Raw genomic sequence first — 21,802 nt, 5'->3', positions numbered from 1 at the left:
TGAGTGAGTGAGTGAGTGAGTGAGTGAGTGAGTGAGTGAGTGAGTGAATTAGAAAATACATAAATAAAGTAAATAAGTAAGAAAGTAGGCAAATACCAAAGTACGCAAGTAAGTATGTAAGTAAGTCAGTACGCAAGTAACTAGGTAAGTACCTAAGTTCCTATTTACATATGTAAGTACGTACCCAAGTAAGTAAGTACCTAAGTACGTAAGTAAAAAAAAGTATGTAAGTCAGTACGTAAGTAAGTAGGTAAGTAAGTACCTAAGTATGTACGTAAGTAAATAAGTCAGTAATTGCATACCCAAGTAAGTAAGTACCTAAGTAAGTAAGAAAGTAAGTACGCAAGTGAGTACGTACCTAAGTAAGTAAGTACACAAGTAAGTAAATACCTAAGTATATACCAAAGTAAGTAAGTACCTAAGTAAGTATGTAGGTAAGTATGTAAGTAAGAACCCAAGTAAGTAAGTACAAAAGTAAGTATGTAAGTACGTATCTAAGTAAGTGCATAAGTACATAAGTAAGTAAGTAGTAAGTAAGTAGGCAAGTAAGTACCTAAGTACATATGTAAGTAAATAAGGCATACCCAAGTAAATAAGTACCAAAATACGTAAATAAGTAAGAAAGTAAGTAAGTATGTAAGTAAGTCAGTACACAAGTAGGTAAGTAAGTACCTAAGTATGTACGTAAGTAAATAAGTCAGTAAGTATGTACCCAGTATGTAAGTGCGCAAGTAAAAAAGTTTGTAAATACGTAAGTACATAAGTATGCAAGTGCACAAGTACGTACCTAAGTAAGTAGGTACCCAAGTATGCAAGTGCATAAGTAAGTACGTAAGTAAGTATGTACCCAAGTAAGTACTTAAGTAGGTAAGTAAGAACCCAAGTAAGTACATAAGTAAGTAAGTACCTAAGTAAGTAAGTACATAAGTAAGTACGTAAGTATGTACCCAAGTAAGTCACTAGTCCACAAATAGCATGATAAAATAGTTTTACAAATATAAAAAAAAAAAAACAGTAATGTATCCAAGGATAAACTCATTTATGAGGAAATCTTTCTCCTGGAACTCCATTAACTGGTAGATGAAAAGCAGATTTAGTGTCAGAATTATAAGAATTCTTACACATTCCTAGTAAAATTAAATATACAGAAATAATACAACTTCTCTATGAAAATGGTCTCAATGCTTTTTAAGTAATGTCTTAATTTAAGAGCACAAAGTAACCATAAGCCCACTTGACAGTGTGACATTATTTTGTCCTTTTGTAAGTGATATGTTAAAGTTCTATGTTTCATATATATTTGGTTACAATGAATGTTGATCTATTTTACAGATTTTTGACTGAAATTACAGTTATTCTTTAGTTTTTAGTATCATTAAGACATTTTTTTCTAATAACTGTTTTTTTTTAACACATCAAAATTATATTACCACAAAAGAGTTAAGAAAACAAACAAAGCCATTTATGTAACATGATTATTTTAAACTGTTATTTTTACAGTGCCACATCTTCCAGAATATTTCTGTTTTCATCTTTTTATGCTTTTTGTGTTAGTCTGAATGTTGCAAAACATGTTTTAAACTTGAGAAAAACCTTTATAAAATAGAGGCTTTTTATATTCTGTGTCTGACTGTCTGAAAAGGGCTGATGGATAAAGATTTTTGAAAACGAGGAGTGGAAAACAAAATACTCAAAACATAAGAGTCCTACAATACTTAACACACACCCAACATAGTAAATTATGATAATATAACGAATGTACAAGAAACAGAAAAAACAAAAATCTAATCCTAATCTGATTTTAGTTTTAAACTTTCTCAAATGTGTATACTTCTGTATGTGAAAACCAATATTGTTCGAAAACTCTTTAATCTTTAATATTTTTTATTCGATTGCCATTTGTCTTTCTTGTAGAATCCATTGTCTCATAATTCATTTAGTTGGAGCCAAACAAGCGGCAGAAAACAAAATTAAAACGTTATTAAGACCACCGTTTGCCTTTCTGAAAAGCCAATACTTTCGAAGACCTTCAAACACCCGGTAGTTATTTCCCACCACTGCAGCCTGGAAACTGTCAATAAATATTGAGCTGGAAAAGATCTCTCCCTGAATGAGTAAAATGTGTAGAAACAACCCAAGGGGTTCTTGAATTGACCTTTTATAGAAGAAGAAGAAAAAAAATCCAGAAGCCATTGCACTGCGGTGTTAAGAGTATGGATCTGCATTAACCGGTGGCTTCATGTTACCTTGTAGTTTCGACAGGTTGGGTTGAAAGCATTGGTACCACAGGCAAAGAGACTCTCATCATTCCGGGGCACGAGCACTTTCACATAATTGTAGCACTCATCCTGAAACAAACAAAAATACGTAATCGGGGTGAAAACAGATTTTCACTAAAGAAATCCTAGAAATTTTTTAAACAAAAGTACCGCATACGACACCTTATACACCTGTCAACAAATGCTACAATCTATAGCAATGACCTTGACAAGAAAAGACTTCCTATAACATTTGACCTTGAAATTAAACCGGGTTACATAACCCACTGTCTCGTGGTGGCACAAGTGTGTATCAAGTTCCATTGAATCATCTTGCTCAGATCAAAAGTTATGTGTGGGACAAGCAAAGACATTGTTTGAATTTTGATCTTGATTTGTGACCTTGACACTTAGGCGATGGAAATATTACATAAACTGTCTATTAGTGGTAAAAGGGTGTATCAAGGCCCGTTGTATGATCTTGTTCAGATCAGAAGTTATGGGTGGGACCAGCAAATACATTGAATTTTGACCTTGATTTGTGACCTTGACACTAAGGTGATGGAAATATTACATAAACTGTCTAGTAGTGGTACAAATGTGTATCAAGGTCTGTTGAATTATCTTGTTTAGATCAGAAGTTTTAGGCAGGGCAAGCAAAGACATAGTTTGAACTTTGACCTTGATTTAGGACCTTGACCTTAATGCTGCCATGATGGAAATATTACATAACCCACTGTCTTGTAGTGGTACAAAAGTGTATCAAAGTCTGTTGAATTATCTTGTTTAGATCAGAAGTTATGGGCGGGACAAGCAAAAACATTGTTTGAAATTTGACCTTCATTTGTGCCCTTGACCTTAACACTGGGGTGATGGAAAAATTACATAACCCACTGTCTTGTAGTGGTACAAATGTATATAAAGTTTCATTAAATTATCTTGAGCTGCTCAGAAGTTATGACAAGAAAGTTTTTGGCAGACGGACGGACAAAGACTTTACCGTAATCATCTTTCAACGGGGGTATTATATTATTAATAATAATAATGATGATAATGATAATAATGATAATAATAAATAACTAGAAGAGAGAAGATCAAGTATCAAATTGTGTTGAAACAAACTTACGCTGTTCTTTCCTCTGACCGTGCACTTGCTGACGTCCGTGGACTTCCATGTCAGCTTCTGAAACACAGGCCAGAGTGGAGGAGAGAGTCACTCTTCTCGAGATGTCTGCTAATAAGTGTTGATTAGATACGAACGCAAACACACAGGTGAGCAGGAAGATGAGTCATGTCTGACTGGAGAGCTGTTTGAACAAACACTCCAGGTCCATCAGTGAGCAGCTGCTGAGGCTACAGCTCAGATAAATGTTGGCAGACGCACAAAATAAAGTTGTACAACAAATCTGTTATGTGGGCTGGAGCTTTCTGTTTAGAAACAAATAGTCCTCGGGAGGCAGAGGTGTGTTCAAATGTAATTTTTTCACTGTTTACCAAGATATTTTATAAATTCCTACAAAAAATGATACAGTTCCAGTAGAAACTATTGAGGAAACTGAAATATGGAAAGTTGGAACTATCTCCAAAGGTTGCCATGAATGCATTTGAGTATGATCAATAACTTGACAAGATGACGTGATTAACAGCAGGGAAACTATTTTGTTACATTGAGTTTTAACAAATTTTACATTGGAACTTCATCTGTATTGATTTTAAAGTGTAAGCCGTTACAAATTTAAGCAAGGCCACTAAGACTCAAGATGCATCTACCGGTAGTCTTAAATCTTGATCAATACAAGATATATGTCGCCCCCCTCAGTGTTTTATATTTTCTGACTGATTTAAGATTACAAAATTGGTTAGGACCAACAGCAAGTGATTTAAAGTGATTTAGCCATTTTAATTTACCAAAATTGATTGATTCATCTGTTTTTTCTGCATTAAACATGATTGGGAGTTGTGTAATCAGCAATTTCTGATTTGCAAATCCTGCCAAAGTTGAAGTCATGTTTGTAGACTTCAATCCACATTTTAAAAGGCTTTACTCGAGGCAACGTTACCACAGCTGAAGCGGCTGATGTTTCCATTAGCATGCAGAAGAAAACAAAATCCTAAAGACGTTTAAAAAGTAGATACAAAATACGATCGCCCACGCTGAGTGTTTCGGTAAAAAAAAAAAAGACAAGATCTCTAAAGTAAAGCACGTAAAGAGGCAGAGATGAAGCGAGGCGGTCCTCAGACGCACTGCTGAGGTTGAATCATTGATAACAAATAGAACAGCTCACATCAAAGCCCACCATCCTGCAATACACCAGGAAGCCTATTACTGTCACAAGCCACCCTCTAACCTTTTTCCTTTGGTTTAGAAAGAGTTGTGGAGATCAAAGGAAACGTCCTTTGTGCCGCCTCAAAAATTACAAGCCACTATAGTTAGGGGTCCAAGCCAGCGAAGGTGATGGAACAACCTCCATGCATCCAGCGGAGCATGGAATCCTATAGATTCATAGAAACTGTTCCGTATATAACAAAGTCTATGCTCAATAATCCAGGTATACAATCCAACATTTTTCAGTCAGGTCATCTGGAAAGTTTCGTCTTTTTTTGCTGAAACGTTTCACCTTCCATCCGGATGGCTTCATCAGTCAAGAAAACACACGACAAAACTGATTCTTCCCCCAACAGCTTACTCCAAAGTGGAACAAACCAGTTATGTTGGTGCTAAGATGGTCTCTTTGGCATGCCACCTCCTCCAATGCTGGCCCTCTTCCTTGATGACAGTTGTGTCAGACTGGTAGAAAACAACAAAGTCCATGTTCAATAATCCAGGTATACAATCCAACATTTTTCAGTCGGGTCATCTGAACGGTTTCTTCTTTTTTGTGCTGAAACGTTTCGCCTTCGATCCAGAAGGCTTCCTCAGTCAAGGAAACACACAACAAAACAGATTTTGGATGTTCCGTATATAATTACTATTATTTTTTTATATTCCGTAAGTAAAAGTCATACATCAGCCCAAACCGCAAGGCGTACCGACATAATAATTATATGGTGGTAACTATGGCCTGTGTGTGCGGCACAGACAAATACTCTGACACGTTTACCTATAGGGGGCGCTATCATTAAGGTGTTTGCATTTGTTTTTTGTTTTTTAATTTACAAACCTTAGGTTACAAAATTTATTGGCTTATATTGTCACAATCCCAGGTTCATATGCCGATTTCGCCAAAACTGTCTTTTTTTTTTTTAACCACGTTGCAAAGTTTGCGAAAATTACTTTACTTTTTCGCAAACGATTGTAGTTCAGTTTCCATCACTCACCATCCTGAATCTAGATAGCGTGCTGAACGTCGGTTCTCAAGGATAAATAGTTTGTTTTTAAAACATGCGAATTAGCCTAGGCAAATGGTTTTAGCAAGCTAGCTAAAGACACATTCAGCCATATCTTCAAAATACTAGTAGATGATAAGATGAAATTCATAATACTGTTAGGAACATTAATTTTGAATTAGTGGACCAGATTTGACAAACATTGAGTTATAGCGGATGCTATAAACTACAAAAAATGTTCTCTCAAAAATGACTAATCAGAAATTTATGAACATTTGTACCGATATTTAGAACAATGCCCTGAACTTACTCCTAAAGCTGATTTTTGTTTGAATAAACTCAACCTTTTGCTTTTTTAAAATTAATATTTCATTTTTAATATTCTTAATCATATACATCCTGTATAAACTTTTTTTTTTAATATATAGTTTGACTCGAGGTGTATATAAACACGCCATGTCAGTCATTAAGGAATATGTTCAGAATTTAATACAAATCTTGCAATTTGGTGGGATTTTTTAAATTTCATTTAGTCACAAAGAGCCTCTGACTAATCCTGACTGGCATAATTTAAGTTAAATATTGATTAAAACAACTGAGGTATACTCTTTTTGTTATGGCGTCCATCTTGTATCATGTGAACTTTAAAAGTTGTAGATTTACGTCCAATGATTGAACAAGTCCACACAGACAGTCATGGGCAATTCCATGGTCGCCCACCTTTTATGGCGGTAAGCAATAAAATCTACAATGAAGGAGTGAGAAATGGTCCCAGAGTAATTTACACAATAAAACCAAAAACGTTGCTCCTTCCGAGTCTTCAACCAGTTATCTCTTTAATATAGCTGCTCAACAAGTTCAGAGCTCAAAGAGCAGCAGGCGGCAGCTCCAGGGCTGAGCAGAACTCTAACTCCAGAAAGTCAGGGTTTTTTTTTTTACACTTAAAACACATTTTGTGCTCTCTGGAAGCAACGCACCCCAAAATAAACTGTTTATGGTATAAATTTACCCACCAGCTGCGGGACAAACTCCTCTGAAGCCGCCGTCAGGTTCACAGCAAACACGTGATCCCTGAGGAGTTCAAAGCACAGAGTCAGACTAAACGTGCAGATTCACATCTCTGGAGATTTGGAGGATTCTGGTGAACGTGCTTCTTCGTTCTCGTGCGGTTGTTCCCAAGTGTGCTCCGTCGAATCAACTTTAGCATTGTTTTGCTCCATTGTTACGGTTTTTTAATTAGGATTAAACATGGATTGATGCTGATTTTAGCTTTTATCGCGCTGATATTGGCTTTAAATGTGTCGCCTACCCAGAGATTTTTCAACTCTGACGCAGATTCTGTGTTAAGGAGTCATAATTATAAGCAAAAGACCAAAACAAGCTACAAAGACAAATCTTTGAAAACTACATTTAAATATGTTGAGTTTTTTATTTTTTATGTTTTTTTTAAACGGCAAAAATCACAAAACAATATATCATTTTCCAGTATAGAAAAACTGTTACGAATATTAAAAAGTACAAAACACTAAAAAGTATGTTTTTTAATTTGTTTGCGACAAAACTAAATAAATAAATACATTTAATTAGCTACTTCCATAAGAAAAGATAAAAGTAGACAATAACTTAAATTTTACATAAAATAACGCACTCATATTTTAGGTAGCATTAAGTTCACACAGCTAAAAGTTGTCTTTAAATAACTTTTATTTAATTAGTTCCTTTGCACCAACATCTGTACAGTAACTGAAACTTTGCTTTAAACATTTTTATAAATATCATGATGTGCTTTTTAATTAAAAATAATAATAATGTGTAATGTATTGTCATCATTGTATGTTCCCATACAATGGCAAAATTGGCTCTGACTTTTAACCCATCCACCACTAGATGGAGCAGTGGGCAGCTATGGAAAATGCCTGGGGAGCAACTGGGGATAAGGTGTTCTGCTCAGAGACACCACAAGATGTGCAATGACCAGGGATCGAACTCGAGATACCTACCATTATTTTTCAGCTCACAAACCAATCAAACCCAACTGCATTCCCAGTGTGTGCATGTGTACATTTTTGTTTCAGTTTACCCTGTGGGAACCAATTTTACAAAAAAAACCAACATGCATTGTGGGAACCAACTGCTCTTTATGGGACCAAGGCAGGTCCCCATAAGGAGAAGTCTCGTTGGGGGGTTAGGGTTTAGGTTTAGGTGTGAATTTTGGATCGGTTAGGGTTAGCGTAAGGGTCAGGGTTAAGCTATAGACAATGAATGGAAGTCAATGCAAAGTCCCAAACAGGTATGTTTACAAGAACGTGTGTGTGTGTGTGTGCTGACCTGGCTGCAATGTACAGCATATGATTGATCCGTAACATTCTCTGAAAATCTAGTCCCAGACGCAGAGTGTCGTTGTCCTGAAGCAAACCTTGAAATCCTGGATACAGGTACGACTCTGCAAACACACAATGTGGATTTGAACATTTTGAAACGTTCTTTTTTCTAATCCCTTCACTCCAAAGAAATTCCCCTATAGGCTACCTACAAACAACATTAAACACATTAAAAAGAAGAGAAACAGGCAACTGTAACAAATAACTTTACACATGGGGGTAAAATGAGGAATTGCTTTTTGCTACTTAAAATGTGACAAAATGAACTAACGAAAAAAAAAAACTAATAAAAACTTAGAACATTCAAGATAAACCATATTTACTGAGATCTCCCAAGGTATTTAATTAACTTTAAAGCTTTTTAAACATGTCCTGAATCTTTCTTTTTTTTTAATTTTTTTTTTTAAGTTTTGGCCATTATTTCTTTTTTATTTTTCTTAATTTTAATCATTCATTATTGCCCGATTGTTTTATTATATGTACAGCACTTTGGTCCTATGGGTGTTTAAAGTGCTCTATAAATAAAGCTGGTATGGAATAATCCAACAACTGGCTCGTAACTAGCATGGACTTGGAATCAAAACGATCCTCTCACGTTCTGAGTTGACCACACTGAGAGGCTCCAGGTCTTTCGGGAAGGATGTTGTTGAGACCGACTCCGACACGAAACAGGAAGTGAAAAGGAGCGTCAGCCTCAACAACAACAACCACAGCCAGTCGGTCGGGGCCATTTTGCAGGAAACCTCTAGATGAAAGGAGGGCAGCGAGGTGAGATGGTGATGTCAGCAGGTCATGACGAACATCAGCTGTCAGGGGACAGAAAGAAATGACTCTTAGAAGAAAAGCTAAAAGGCCCAAGTGTTTATCTTTCTAGATCATTTGCTTCAACCGAAGCCATAAATTGGATGAAAATTAGCACTTGACCCTGCATTAACCTGTAAAGTCACAGTGCAAAACACAAAATTAATTGCATACATTTGCATACTGATGTGTTGTTTGTGTCATCACACAAAAATGCATTTATCTTCATTAAATTCAAGACTTCACTCTGACAATTGATGCTGAGGAGCTGGTTCGGTGCAGAGCACACAAATCAGTCATTGAAAGTAAAGAAATGTCATAAATTAGACAAAAACAACAACAAAAAGGCAAAAAACAGAAAAGTTTGTGAATGTAATCATTTGTTTGGAAACATGAGCGATTACTGTTAAGTCCTACATCCTCCATGATTATAAAGGAAGTCATTCAAAATTTAAATTACAATTATTATTTATCATAATAACTTTTGTTTTATCCTCATAGCACTTAAAAAAAAAACTTCAGAAACCTTCTACGATCATCTTTCTTTGACTTTCTCTTTCCGTTTGCCCTCCCATCATATCATACAGAAACAAAATACAAAAAGACGAGCACATGAAGGGATGAAGGGGACACCGTCTCCTCTGATCCCCTCCTCCATCAGATTCTTGATGCATGCCTCTCTGGATTTGTTCCATCATCCAAAAGTGACAAACACAAGAAAGGTGGACTCAGAAGTGGAGCAACACTTTTTTTTTTTAATAAACCTTTTGTTTTTCCCGCATTAGAAATTAACTTAAAATGAGAAAAAAAAAAAAAAAAGTAAGTGAAAATGTCTTGATATCTCCTCAGTTGTTTTTCTTTCATTTTGACCAAAAACATCAATAGTCATGTCGGCTGGACGTTTTTCCCCATTTCAATTTAACCTCAATCTGCAACTCTTTCCTCTTTCTTTAATAAATGTGAGTTAGGGGAGATGAGGAGGTGAAGAGCATCAGACAGCACACATCAAGGAACATTGTTCATTTCAACTCATCTTTTCAGACAAGTACAGCTCTATACACATGGAAACTACATACAGTATATTTCAGATTATAAGGTGGAAAATCAATGAACGGGTCTGTTTTCATACATAAGGCACATTAAGCGAAACAAGTTCATTTCAATATATTTTTGGATGCTGTGTACCACATTCAACCTTTATTTATACAGGTTAATACCGTTGAGCATCGGGGGCTCATTTACAAGAGAGACTTGATTCTAGCAAAGATTGATGACCACAACAGACAATCATAAAGGATGGGTACAAATTAACTTATTTCTTTTAACAAGTGAAAATAAAATGGCAATTAAAAGGATAATTAAAAGGAAAAGTAATGAAAAAAAAAACAGCTAGATTGTAAGGCTGTGTAGAAAACTAAAAACAGGAACATGTCTGCATTGTGAATAGTAAACAGCCATCAGTGTGCTAATGATCCATCATTAGGCTGATGGTTCTTCTTGACCATGTGAGCAGCTGGTTTTGGTTGTCAGCAGCAAACTGGTTGATCCACTCTGAGAAGGTGCTATTTATAAGACTGAGCTGAATACAGCACCTCAGACTGAGGAAGGCTTTCGGATGAAAGACGAAACGTTTCTACAATTTATTTTATTTTTATTTTTTAGAATGTCCAGAGGACTAGATTTAACTTTTTTAGATTTTTCTACCTGGATTATTGAGCATCAGGATATGTCTGCACTGGTTTTTGCCAGGATCTTAACAGATGTTTAAAGCCACTTAGAGAGGTCAATGCTTCAATCTATTTGCAAGATATTCCAGGAAACGGGAGCGGAGTAGGAGAAGGCCCTTTTGCCTAGTTCAGTCTGCACAGAGGGGACACTGCCGGTAATAATGTCCTGAAAGAGCACGCTGTAGCTGCACTCACACAGTAACATTTTGGAGGGGATGTATGAAGGCAATAGACCAAGAAGTGATTTAAAGATGAAAATGTACCAGTGGGAGAGTCTGCGTGAAGTTAACGATGTCCAGTTAACCAGTGAATACAGGGTGCAGTGGTGGGTATGATAGTTACAGCCAGTTATGAATTTTAGTACTGTGATAGACAGCATCCAACATCTGCAGGGTTCTTGTAGGAGCATTCATGTAAATAATGTCACCGTAGTCAATGGAGGGAAGGAAAGTCGCAGTTACAATCCTAGCATTGAGAGTTAGACAGGATCTATTTCTGAAAAAGAAACCCAATTTAACTTTCAGTTTCTTTACTAAGTTTTCCATGTGAATCTTAAAAGAGAGATGTGTGTCGACCGAGATAACCAAATATTTGTAGGAATCAACAAACTCAATAGGGACACATTTGAGGATAAAATCAGAGGGAAACTGCTGGGACTAACTTCCTGCTTGAAAAAAAGCATCCCTTTGGTTTTGTCGGTGTTTAGGACAAGTTTGAGATGGAAGAAATCTGACTGGATGATGTCAAAAGCTGGAAAGCCTTAGCAACTGTTTTAGCTCGACAAACAACTGTGTCATCAGCATAGAAATGTAAAGCATCAGGGATGCTCTAACCTACATTACCAATGTAGATTGTAAAGAGGGTGGGTCCTAAGACTGAGCCTTGTGGTACATCGTTGTTGACTGTTAAATAACTGGAGGAAATACCAATATGTTGAACACATTGCCTCCGATCTGAAAGATAGTTAGAGAACCAACCAATGGTGTGATCTGAGAAACCACTTTCTGAGAGTTTATGACATATGATGTTATGATCCACAGTGTCAAAAGCTTTAACATATAACATAAAATCAGTTCGAGGTCAGTAAGCACAATCAGAATTAATACATAAGGCACACCGGATTACAAGGCTAACTGTAGAATTTTGAGAAAATTAAAAGATTTTAAGTGCACCTTATAGTCCTAAAAAATATGGTAACTGATCTGAACAGGTTGTTTTAACACGGTTATTCCACCAGAAAATTATAATCAGTGTGGCTGAAACTGTGTTCAAACAGAATACACTCACTTTTCTGTTCAGTAGCAGTAATAATAGTCTGAAAAGTTCTCCACCCTGCTTTAAAAAAAAATAAAAAATAAAATCATGGACCTTTGATAAGACAGCTTCTGTCATGTGATTGGTGGAAATCTTGTAGTGGAGTATTAGAACTTCAGCATGTTTGATCAAACTGCTCGTAGCAATAAGTTGCCTTTCACTCTGCCTGCTGACAGTTAAACAACCTGGAGCTTGGAGCGGATAGTGCTCATCTTACTACAGTCACGGGCACTGTATCTGAGATGTTTTAAATGAAAACGTCAGAGTTAATGTCTGGTAACGTTGAGCTGAAGTTTGAATAACTCATATAGAGTTGAAACAAAAGTGCTGTGTCCAAATAGAACGGGTAGAATTTCTTCTTCTTTAATGAGACTAACAGCTACAGAGTGGTGAGGTGTTTCTTCCAAATGGCAAACATCATTGACAGTAACTGCAATAATTTCTATTAAAGGAAAAACATCATTCAGGTGTGGGGAAAAAAAAACAAAACTGAAATTTCCTAACAAAACTAGCACATATATCCTGATGCATGTGCAATAATCCAGGTAAAAAAATCTAAAATAAATTCAAGTCAGGTCCTCTGGACAGTTTGTTGTAGAGACGTTTTGCTCTCTATCCAGAGGGCTTCTGTTTCCCCACCAAGCAGTAAACTCAAGTGGACCATCCAGTTTGATGGAGATAAGATGGTTTCTGGAGACTGTCCTGTACCCCCGTCGACTCTTCTCAGGCAGGCAGCCACAGCCAAAGTGGTTCAAAGCAACAAAGTTCATGCTCAATCATCCAGGTACCAAATCCAATAATGCAGTCAGGTCATCTGGGCAGTTTCTATTTTGGACAGACGTTTCGCCCTCTATCCTGAGGGCTTCATCAGCCTGAGGAGTTCCAAATAAACTGTTTTCCCACCAAGCAGTAAACTCCTTAAGTGGAGGAGTACTCTTCTGAACAGACAATAGGTAGATTTTGGACTGATTGTTTAATATGCCATTACTTAACATGGGCATGTATTTTTTACCTGGATTTCGCCTCGGATGTTTTTTGTTAGAGTAGTTTCAAAATACAGCTTTTGAAATCTTAGGACTGTTTAGAGATGCACACAACAAAACAGCTAACAAGACTAACTACATCGAAAAAAAATGTTTTCACAATTATATGAATATATTTAAAACTCAAGCAACAAAATTGTGAACCTTTGTGACTTAGACAAATAAATTGCGAACCCCGTAAATGTTTTACGACATTTTAAAGACTCTTGCAAATGTCGTTTCCCAACTCATCACCAACAGTCGCAGCCCAGTGATATATTTTTACAGAAAGGGAGACCGTGAGTTTCTTTCTGTTGCAAAGGAAAAGTCTTTCTGTTACCAGCCACAGAAATGAGAAAGAGCAGCTCAGATTGGAGCACACATTAGTGGAGACACATTTTCTTTGTTGGGAGCAGACTTTGTGAATCCGGCTTTCATGGTGCAATAGTTGCAAAGAAACAATTAATGCCCAAAAACCAAAATGGAGATAGGGAACAAAGGGAACTCATTACTTCAATCGAAATAAAAATTATTAATGAGAAAGGTAGAATAGAAATAGCGGTAAATCTAAACGCTGCCACCGACTGATGGAGATGTTACAGCGTTGGTGTTATGACGTCACAACACACGAATCTAGCATTGATAAATGAGAACTGAGCAATCCCGGGAGCATTTGTCTTTCACATTTTTCTACTAAATAATGATTTGAAACAACAGAGCAAACTCTCAGATGAGTCACATCTTGATTAATAATGGCCCCATCAATGCGTTTTATTCCCTGGATCATTAGTTTGCTGCTTAAAGCCAAGCAGTCATGATGCCAGTGAGCTGAAACTGAGACATATTGACTAACTAGTCAATCCCACACATGTGCATGTACAATTATGAGCTCACTTTAATGGGGAAAATGACTTATTTAAAGCTGGTTTGTGTATATTTTTAAAGGTATATCTCATTTCTTAAATACACTTTAAACTTTCTTTTCATGTGTTGATCCTATCTACAAGTACATGTGCTCGTAGATAGGATCAACACATGGAAAGGTTTCTTGCCAGTGTTGCCATGTGCAGGCTTCCGGAAGGCACGTATGTGATGTACGGTGATCCCTTTTCTTTTGTCACGGAGACACAGATCAGACTCTCTGCTGCAGAGCTGAACTATAAAGTATCTAAAGTGCATAATTACAGTCTAATGTACAGCAGCTCACTTGCTTTAGCTTTAGTGGTTTAAAACACTGTTGCCTCCGCCAAGAAGACTGCTGGTTCAGTTTGTTTATGCACAAATGTGACCGCTAAGGCAAAGGTGCTGTTTGTCAGTAAGATTAGGCAAAAATAACAAAAAAAACGAAATAAAAAAGACAGAATAGAATTCGGTTGGGTTCCAGCATCACCGCAAGTAACCTTGGAGACGATTTTGATGGGATTGATTTTTTTTCCTCTCACATTGCACAAGCTTTTACAGTTGTTTTGTTTACTTGCCATGCTTTCTTATATAATTAACATTACAAGCATCTTAATTTGAAGGTATACCGGAAAACTTTCAAGCAATGTAAAATGTTGCACCCAGAATAAATTTGGTGGGCCATTTGCATGAAAACTAAATTTAAACAAAATGATATTAAACAGTAGTTGTACTTTTGTCTGTGTTCTATTTTCTCTTTTTCTTGTCCTTGAACCCTTTTTTTAAACTAATTTCTAGAGTCAGACAAGGCAATACCACCCACAATGAAGTGAGAAAATGAACACGACTTTAGAGTTGCAAGAAAAAGAGCAACAACGTTGCGTTTCAAAAGTGATTAATATTTATTTAAGATTTTAGATTTTTATTTTAACCCAAATTTTACTCACTTCAAAATGGGAGACAAACATGTCATTCTAGTTTATTAATTAAAAATAAAGAGCTTGATGAAGTCTTAACATCGGCAAAAACTGCTTATTCTCAAAGCCATCCAATGATTTAGTCAAACAAGAGTACTATGTATGGCACAATATACGCCCATCGACACGGCCCGGAAAAGCAAAGTCCTTGTATAACATTTGACCTTGATTTGTGACCTTAACCTCGGAGCTGTAGTGATGAGTACGTCGTGTGGTGGTACAGATGTTCCTCAAGTTCCATTAAATTATCTTGAGCGGATGAACAATTATGGAGCGGACAAGCAAATAATTTTGACCTTGAATTGTGACTTTGACACTGGGGCTGGGGGGCTGAAAACCATACACAACATTCAGTCTAGTGATGAAGCATATGTGTATCAGGTTTCATGAAATTATCTTGAGTGAATCAGAATTTATGGGCGAGACAAAAGAAAGCTTATTGAAGGACAGACAGAGACTACACCATAATATGTCTGCATATTTTAGACCATCCTCTTCACTTGTTCTGAAGTCGGGTTGCGGGGGCAGCAGCTTGAGCAGGGAGGCCCAGACATCACTTTCCACAACCACCTCTTCCAACTCTTCAGGGAGGACCCCAAAGTGTTCCCAGGCCAACCGAGAGAGAGTCTCTCCAGCGTGTCCTGGGTCTTCCCTGGGATCTCCTCCCAGTTGGACACGCCCGAAGCACCTCCCTAGAGAGGCGCCCAGGAAGAATCCTTACCAGATGTCTGAAACACCTCAACTGGCTCCTCTCTATGTGGAGAAGCAGCGGTCTAGTCCGAGTCTCTCCTGATAACTGAACTTCTCACCCTATCTCTAAGGTCGAGTCCAGCTACCCTGCAGAGGAAACTCATTTCAACCTCTTGTATCCACAATCTCATTCTTTCAGTCTCTACCCAGAGTTCATGGCCATAGATGAGGGTAGGAACATAGACCGACTGGTAAACAGAGAGCTTTGCCTTACAGCTCAGCTCATCACTACAATGGACCGGCACAGAGTCCATAATACGGCAGACGCTGCACCAGTCCATCGGTCAATCTCGCGTTCTATTTTTTCCTCACTCATGAACAAAACTCCGAGATACTTGAACTCCTCCACTTGAGGCAGAACCTCACCCTCGACCTGAAGAGAGCAATCCACCCTTTCCCGACTGAGGACCACGGTCTCAGATTTGGAGGTGCTGATTCTCATTCCAGCCGTTTCACACTCGACAGCTCTTTTAGATTATGAAAAGTAAAATAAATTCATAGTAAGTCTGTTAATAAAGCAGGGTACCTGGAACCACATGGTAAGACCTGGTATCTACAAGATGATACAAGGTATTCACATCATTAATACCCTGTACATGACCCCCAAAGTACTGGGCTGTGTTGTGTTTTTGCATTTGTTTGACCTTATTAACACATTAACACAACCTGAATCTTATATAGCAGAATATTTAAAGCTGAACCAGTATTTAGAGTGGATTGTTGTATAAATTCAGAGTGAAACTTACTTTAGTGTCAATTAAATTGATTGTCTTGCTTTAATTAGATCCAGTCTCAGCTTTCTCATTATAATCAGCTTCTTTCAATATTACTTAAAGAAGTATTTTTTAAGGCATGACTAATTGACTTTGTTCTGATTTCTCACACATCAACAAATAATTTGATTCCAGGTTGACTAATTACAGACCTTTTAATAGTGCTTTCTTTATGTGGTGATAATAACAATGATTTAATGTTGCAGTTTCTAAAGTACAGACCATCAGAAAACTAAAACGGGTTTGAACTGTTGATACCAGTGTTTTCTTCTTACATCTCTTTTTACTCTGCCATGTTGCAGTTATTTCTTTTTTCTTTTCTCCACTTCTATTGTTCTGTTCGTAACATCGCTTTCACTTGTTAATTTTGTGAGTTCTTTCTTATCTTTCCTGTGCAGATGCCTGAAAGTGTTTCATTTTTGTTTCACCTAATTCACCTCTGTCTGTCAAATCAAAAATCCCTACTTCTTATTTTAGCTCAGATGGTTGTCAAAAGTGTCTCACAGTCTCTCGCCCACGGACGTTTCGTCTTCTCTTTTGTTTAAGTGAAGAAAAACCTTTGAATGCCCCGGGATTTCTTTCTTTGCACACATGAACCGAATGCCTCACTCAGGTTGATCAGTAAAAGAACTGTATGCCTTTCCCCATCAGCCAGCTTGGATTCATTTAGATAATTGAAACATCTTTTTTCCCGTCTGTGTTGGATGTTTATTTGAAGTCTGAACACAGTCGTTTTTTGTGTTTTGGCAGGAACAATCTTTCATTTAACCAGCAGAACTAATGTGCCACAAAGGGTTCAGACAGGACCGCCAGTCTCTGGAGTAGTTCAAAGTGATTTATAGAACAGGCCAATATTGAGATTTGATCATAAATCTGATCTGCTTTGGCTGCTGCGGTCCACCCACCAGACAGAATTTGATCGATTACACATTTACTGCAGGATTAATCAATTTTACACAACTTCCTGGGGGAGTTAAGACATTAACTCGGACATGGTTAACCCTTTGCTGTCCACTGTTCTGCTAGCAGAACAACTGTGAGAAGCAGTAGCCCAGATAATAAGAAGTTGCTTAATAACTTTTAATGCACAAGGAAAATAGACTGTAGTGGACTAGGCCCATGTCAAAAACTAAGTCTAAGGTCAAAAATCTTGACCTTAAGAACCTTGTGGGACAGGGACTGTCATTTCATTGATTTGAACTCAGAAATACAGGTTCACCCATCCTGAGACTTTCTTTCTTGAAGATTCAAGTGAAAAGAACACTCTCTTTTTATTATCATTACTATTTTTCAAATGTTGATAATCAAAGTGTCTTAGTTCAAACCATTTTAGATGTGGCAGTGAACTAATCAATTTTATTAACTGTGTAATGATTTTTATTCTCATGTCAAAGCTGTAACAGAGTAATTATCCTTTTATGATTTCTGCTTTTGAATGAGCAAGTGTAAGTTGGTCCAAGGTTGGAGTCAAACGCAAAACAAGTTGTTATGTTAAAACTGTCATGTTTTTAGAATCCTCTCAGACGTAATATAGAGGTTTTTGGCACCTGTTTCTGAAACGCGCCAAAACAAAACTCTCTCTGTCTGTGAGAACATTTCTGATCTTTCCATAACAATTCTTGTTTTTCGTCTAACCTCTTACGTCACAAAACACACCCCGTCTGGTTGTTTCTGTCCAATGGGGATACTCCCAAAAGTGAACCGGAAACAGCTCTTTAAAATGTCAGTACTTCCTGGTCTACTCAGTTCTGTTAGAAGTGCTGATGGAGTTCTGTTGAAGTTCTGTTAGAAGTGCTGATGGAGTTCTGTTGAAGTTCTGCTAGAGAGTTCTGATGGAGTGCTGTTGGAGTTCTGCTGGATACACAGTCCAACCAGTTCTGTTGAAGCTCTGGAGAAGTTCTGTTCTGTTCAGTCTCTGCTCAGTTCTGTGAGAGACGGGATGATCCTGACATGACAACAAGCTCTTCCGAGTTCCATGGGAGTATAACACCTTTCACTCGCCACTACTTCTGACGAGCTACAGCCATACTAAGGAGACGCTGAACAGGTAGCGTTAACGGAACACCATATCTGCTGATTATCATCAGAAAGGTAATGGGTCAAGATTCCTACCAAGCGTACCGAGGCGAGCTGGGTTTCTGATGGAGAGTGTCGATTCTGGTGAACACTTACTTCCCCTCACACACCCTCTTACTCCCTCTTAACTTCTTTCATCTTTAAACTTTTCTCTCAAGTAGAAATTCTTCCAGATATTTTAGAAATGTCTATGTAAAATGCTCACCCACATCCATGTGGGTAAAAGATCATAATTGTACAGTTTTCATAAATGTCTGTGGTGAAGCAACGGAAAAATCATGGCCGTATGATTTTTCCTGATTGATTGCTTATGTTGTTATTTTCATAATTTGCCAAATCAATGTAAATGTTTGATGTTAAACTTTGATTCTGTAAATAAATGACCGCATTCATTTTGATGGGTCAAACGTAAATGACGTCTCACGTTTGCATTTCCTTAAATTCAATGCACGTTTTATTCAGTCCAGAAAAATGAGGAATCCGTGTTAAATGATGAATATATCTGAGCATCTGTTCATCTACAAGACTCTTGGCTCTTTGGGTATTGCAGCAGTGACCAATAAGAGAAGCTGAAACCCATCTGGAGCCAAAAAGGACCATCCATCCATTTTCTTTATCCGCTTATTCCATTTTGGGTCACGGGGTTCGCCGATGACCATGTCCACCAATCACTGTGCGATGGGCGGGGTACACCCTGGATGGGTCGCAAGTCCATCACAGGGCCACATAGACAAAAGAGACAAACAACCATTCACTCTCTCACTCACACCTAGGGACAATTTAGAGTTACCAATCAGCCTAACATGCATGTTTTTGGTCTGTGGGAGGAAACTGGAGTACCCAGAGAAAACCCACGCATGCACTGAGAGAACATGCAAACTCCACCCAGAAAGGCCCCTGGACCGGGGTTTGAACCAAGGACCTGCTTGCTGAGAGGCAGCAGCTCTACCAGTTGCGCCACTGTGTTGCGCCAAAAAGGACCATTACAGTGAAAGGTGATACTTCTGAAATATCTATGAGGAAGTATTTCTTGACCTTGAATATTATAAGTTGACTTACACATTTATTTTTATTTGCTTGTTTGCTCTCTGAACTGCTCTGACTGTAAACTGGTGGCTGCTAAAATATTTACACCTCGCCTGATATGATAAAACATCTAGCGTTCGTTCTTCCTTGGACAAGTAAACAAGAAGTTTAAGTCAGAAGTTATCCAATAAGCACACAGACTGACTTTAAACTATTAAGATGCTTTTCATTTGAATCTAGGCATGAGCCAATTACTGGTTTCAAGGTATATCACGGTATTAAAAAAAGTCACAATGTCAGAACCAGTGGGGTTTTCTGTCATTTCTTTTGTATATATGGTTTAAATTCCTTTTAACCGGATTCCAGCGAGAGCGCTTACTCTTTTTCTTTCTCCCCTTCGGTCACATGAAAGGTTGATTAGCTCCCAACATTCTGCTTTCGTTGCCCCGAGCTGTCACTCAGTTATTTACGGTAGCCGAGAGGGAATTCCCCTCAACTTTTGTGTTTGATAAAAAGCAAAGTCAATTGTATGTTTTATGTAGTAGTGGATAACACGGTCAGTTACCAGGGGCACAGCATTCATCTTGTTTTAAGGTGGTTCTGTTTTGAAACAAACATTTATAACAAGCTAGAGGAGTCAGCAGGTGAAGACTACGGCCTGGTGCAGGCTCCGCTAGTTAATGAACCAACATTGGATTGGCAAGCCCAAAACATTGTAACGTGTCCCTGTGCCATTTTTGTGTGAACAATGCCTTACTAATGAATGTGTTCTCTCTAGACAGCTGATTGGTTGGAAGGAGCTTAAAGGATCAAGCTCCACCTGCTGAAGGAGCGAGGGAGGCCAGAGGAGAGACGTTGACCTGATGGTTGCTGGCTTTGCTCTCCGTTGTGGATGCCATTGGTTGCACCTTCACCAGTGTTGCCAAGTCCGTTTATTATAAGCGACTTCGGGCTTGTTTTTTTCCAAAGTCGTTTGCAAATCTTGTGAGTCGCGGGTTGCGTTTTTTGGGGCTTGTTTTTGAACGTGAAGTTGCTTATTTGGGCTCGACTTTCTTTCTGAGTGAAACATCTCCCAGCTCCACACAATAAAGCAAAAAACAAGTGGTAGTAGGTAGTTTGTCCCTTCCATGCCCCTGTTTCTTGTTTATCGCTCCCGCCCAAGTTGGTGAGGCGACAGACACACACTCAAACAAGCACTCATACTGTGGCTGACCACTAGGGGGCACCACTCACGCACCAATGTTATTAATTATTAATTATATTAATGTAATTCAAAGTGTTTAGCATAGCTTTGCTGTTCATGTGTAATGTCATAATAAATGTATGTTATTCTGTTTAAAAATGGCCTCTGTTTTACACTGTGGTGGGTTGCCAGTTGGGCTTGTTCTGGGTTTATTTTCATAGAGCTGATTGCTCATTTCTATCACTAAATCTGTCATCACTGCTCATCACTACCTTGTGGAGCTGATTGTTGTTGGGACTGGGAGACACCGGCTAACATTGTTTTCTTGGTTTCTGGTTTGTAGGCAAAGTTCTCGGACCATACGGAAGGGGAGCAGCCTGAATCTGATGGTCAACAACTAGCTGGTTCGGGGCTTCTTCTTCTCTTTTTTGTTTTTGCCGAGGCTTCCAGTCAGTGGGGCAGGTAAGGGTTCAGTGTCATTCCCAGGAACATCTCGACATGTTACTGCATACTGGTGGAATGGAACTTCCGATTCTCTTGTTGGAAGACAACAGCTCTAATCACTGAGCCACAGCTGTCCCATCATGGATGTATCAACTCCATGTGTAGCTCTGTTTTCTTCCTGATTGACTGGTGTTTCTCACAACTCACTAAAACACACTTCATTTAGATGAGTACTAGAACTAGCATGAGTCTCACTGATGACGCCCGGGGGCCAAACAGAAATCACTGCTGACTACTTCAGTGGAGAGCTGGGAGTACCATCATGCTATCTAAGCCTGATGGAAACAAATTCTCTTCAAATAGAGGATTTTAATTGCATGATGAGCAACAACAGTATTGCAATATTAAAATCGAATAAAAAAGTCACTATTTTTTTGCTCTTATTCATAAACAGAAATTCAAAATTCTTCTGCTGCTTAAATAGTAACACATATTACATATTGAACACATATCGAACACATATCAAACACACATCAAACACACATCGAACACACATCGAACACCCAACGAACACACAACGAACGCATATCGAACGCATATCGAACGCATATCGAAAGCATATCGAACGCACGTCGAACGCACGTCGAACGCACGTCGAACGTGCGTCGAACACGCGTCGAACACGCATCGAACATGCATCGAACACGCATCAAAAACACATCAAAAACACATCAAAAACACATCAAACAGACATCAAACAGACATCAAACAGACATCAAACAGACATCGAACAGACATCGAACACACATCGAACACACATCGAACACACATCGAACACACATC

The 21,802-nt window shown here is 38.1% G+C and overlaps 1 protein-coding gene across 1 annotated transcript in view; it reads right to left on the bottom strand.

Annotated features, from left to right (window-relative positions):
- Positions 1-21,802, bottom strand: part of LOC119425755 (semaphorin-6D) — a 120,500-nt gene that overhangs the window by 83,323 nt on the left and 15,375 nt on the right. Inside the window, exons 2-6 of the mRNA XM_037693302.1 lie at positions 8,562-8,772; positions 7,914-8,028; positions 6,599-6,656; positions 3,385-3,441; positions 2,247-2,348 (exon numbers count right to left, since the gene is read on the bottom strand). Of these exons, the coding sequence (XP_037549230.1) occupies positions 2,247-2,348; positions 3,385-3,441; positions 6,599-6,656; positions 7,914-8,028; positions 8,562-8,697 (468 nt within the window). The 5' untranslated portion in view covers positions 8,698-8,772. The remainder of the gene's footprint in view (positions 1-2,246; positions 2,349-3,384; positions 3,442-6,598; positions 6,657-7,913; positions 8,029-8,561; positions 8,773-21,802) is intronic.

This window comes from Nematolebias whitei, chromosome 19 (genome assembly GCF_014905685.2).
Source record: "Nematolebias whitei isolate Nwh7 chromosome 19, NemWhi1, whole genome shotgun sequence".
NCBI classification, from domain to species: Eukaryota; Metazoa; Chordata; class Actinopteri; order Cyprinodontiformes; family Rivulidae; genus Nematolebias; species Nematolebias whitei.
Note: the sequence above shows the minus strand (reverse complement) of the source record. Positions and strands in the feature narration are given on the sequence as shown.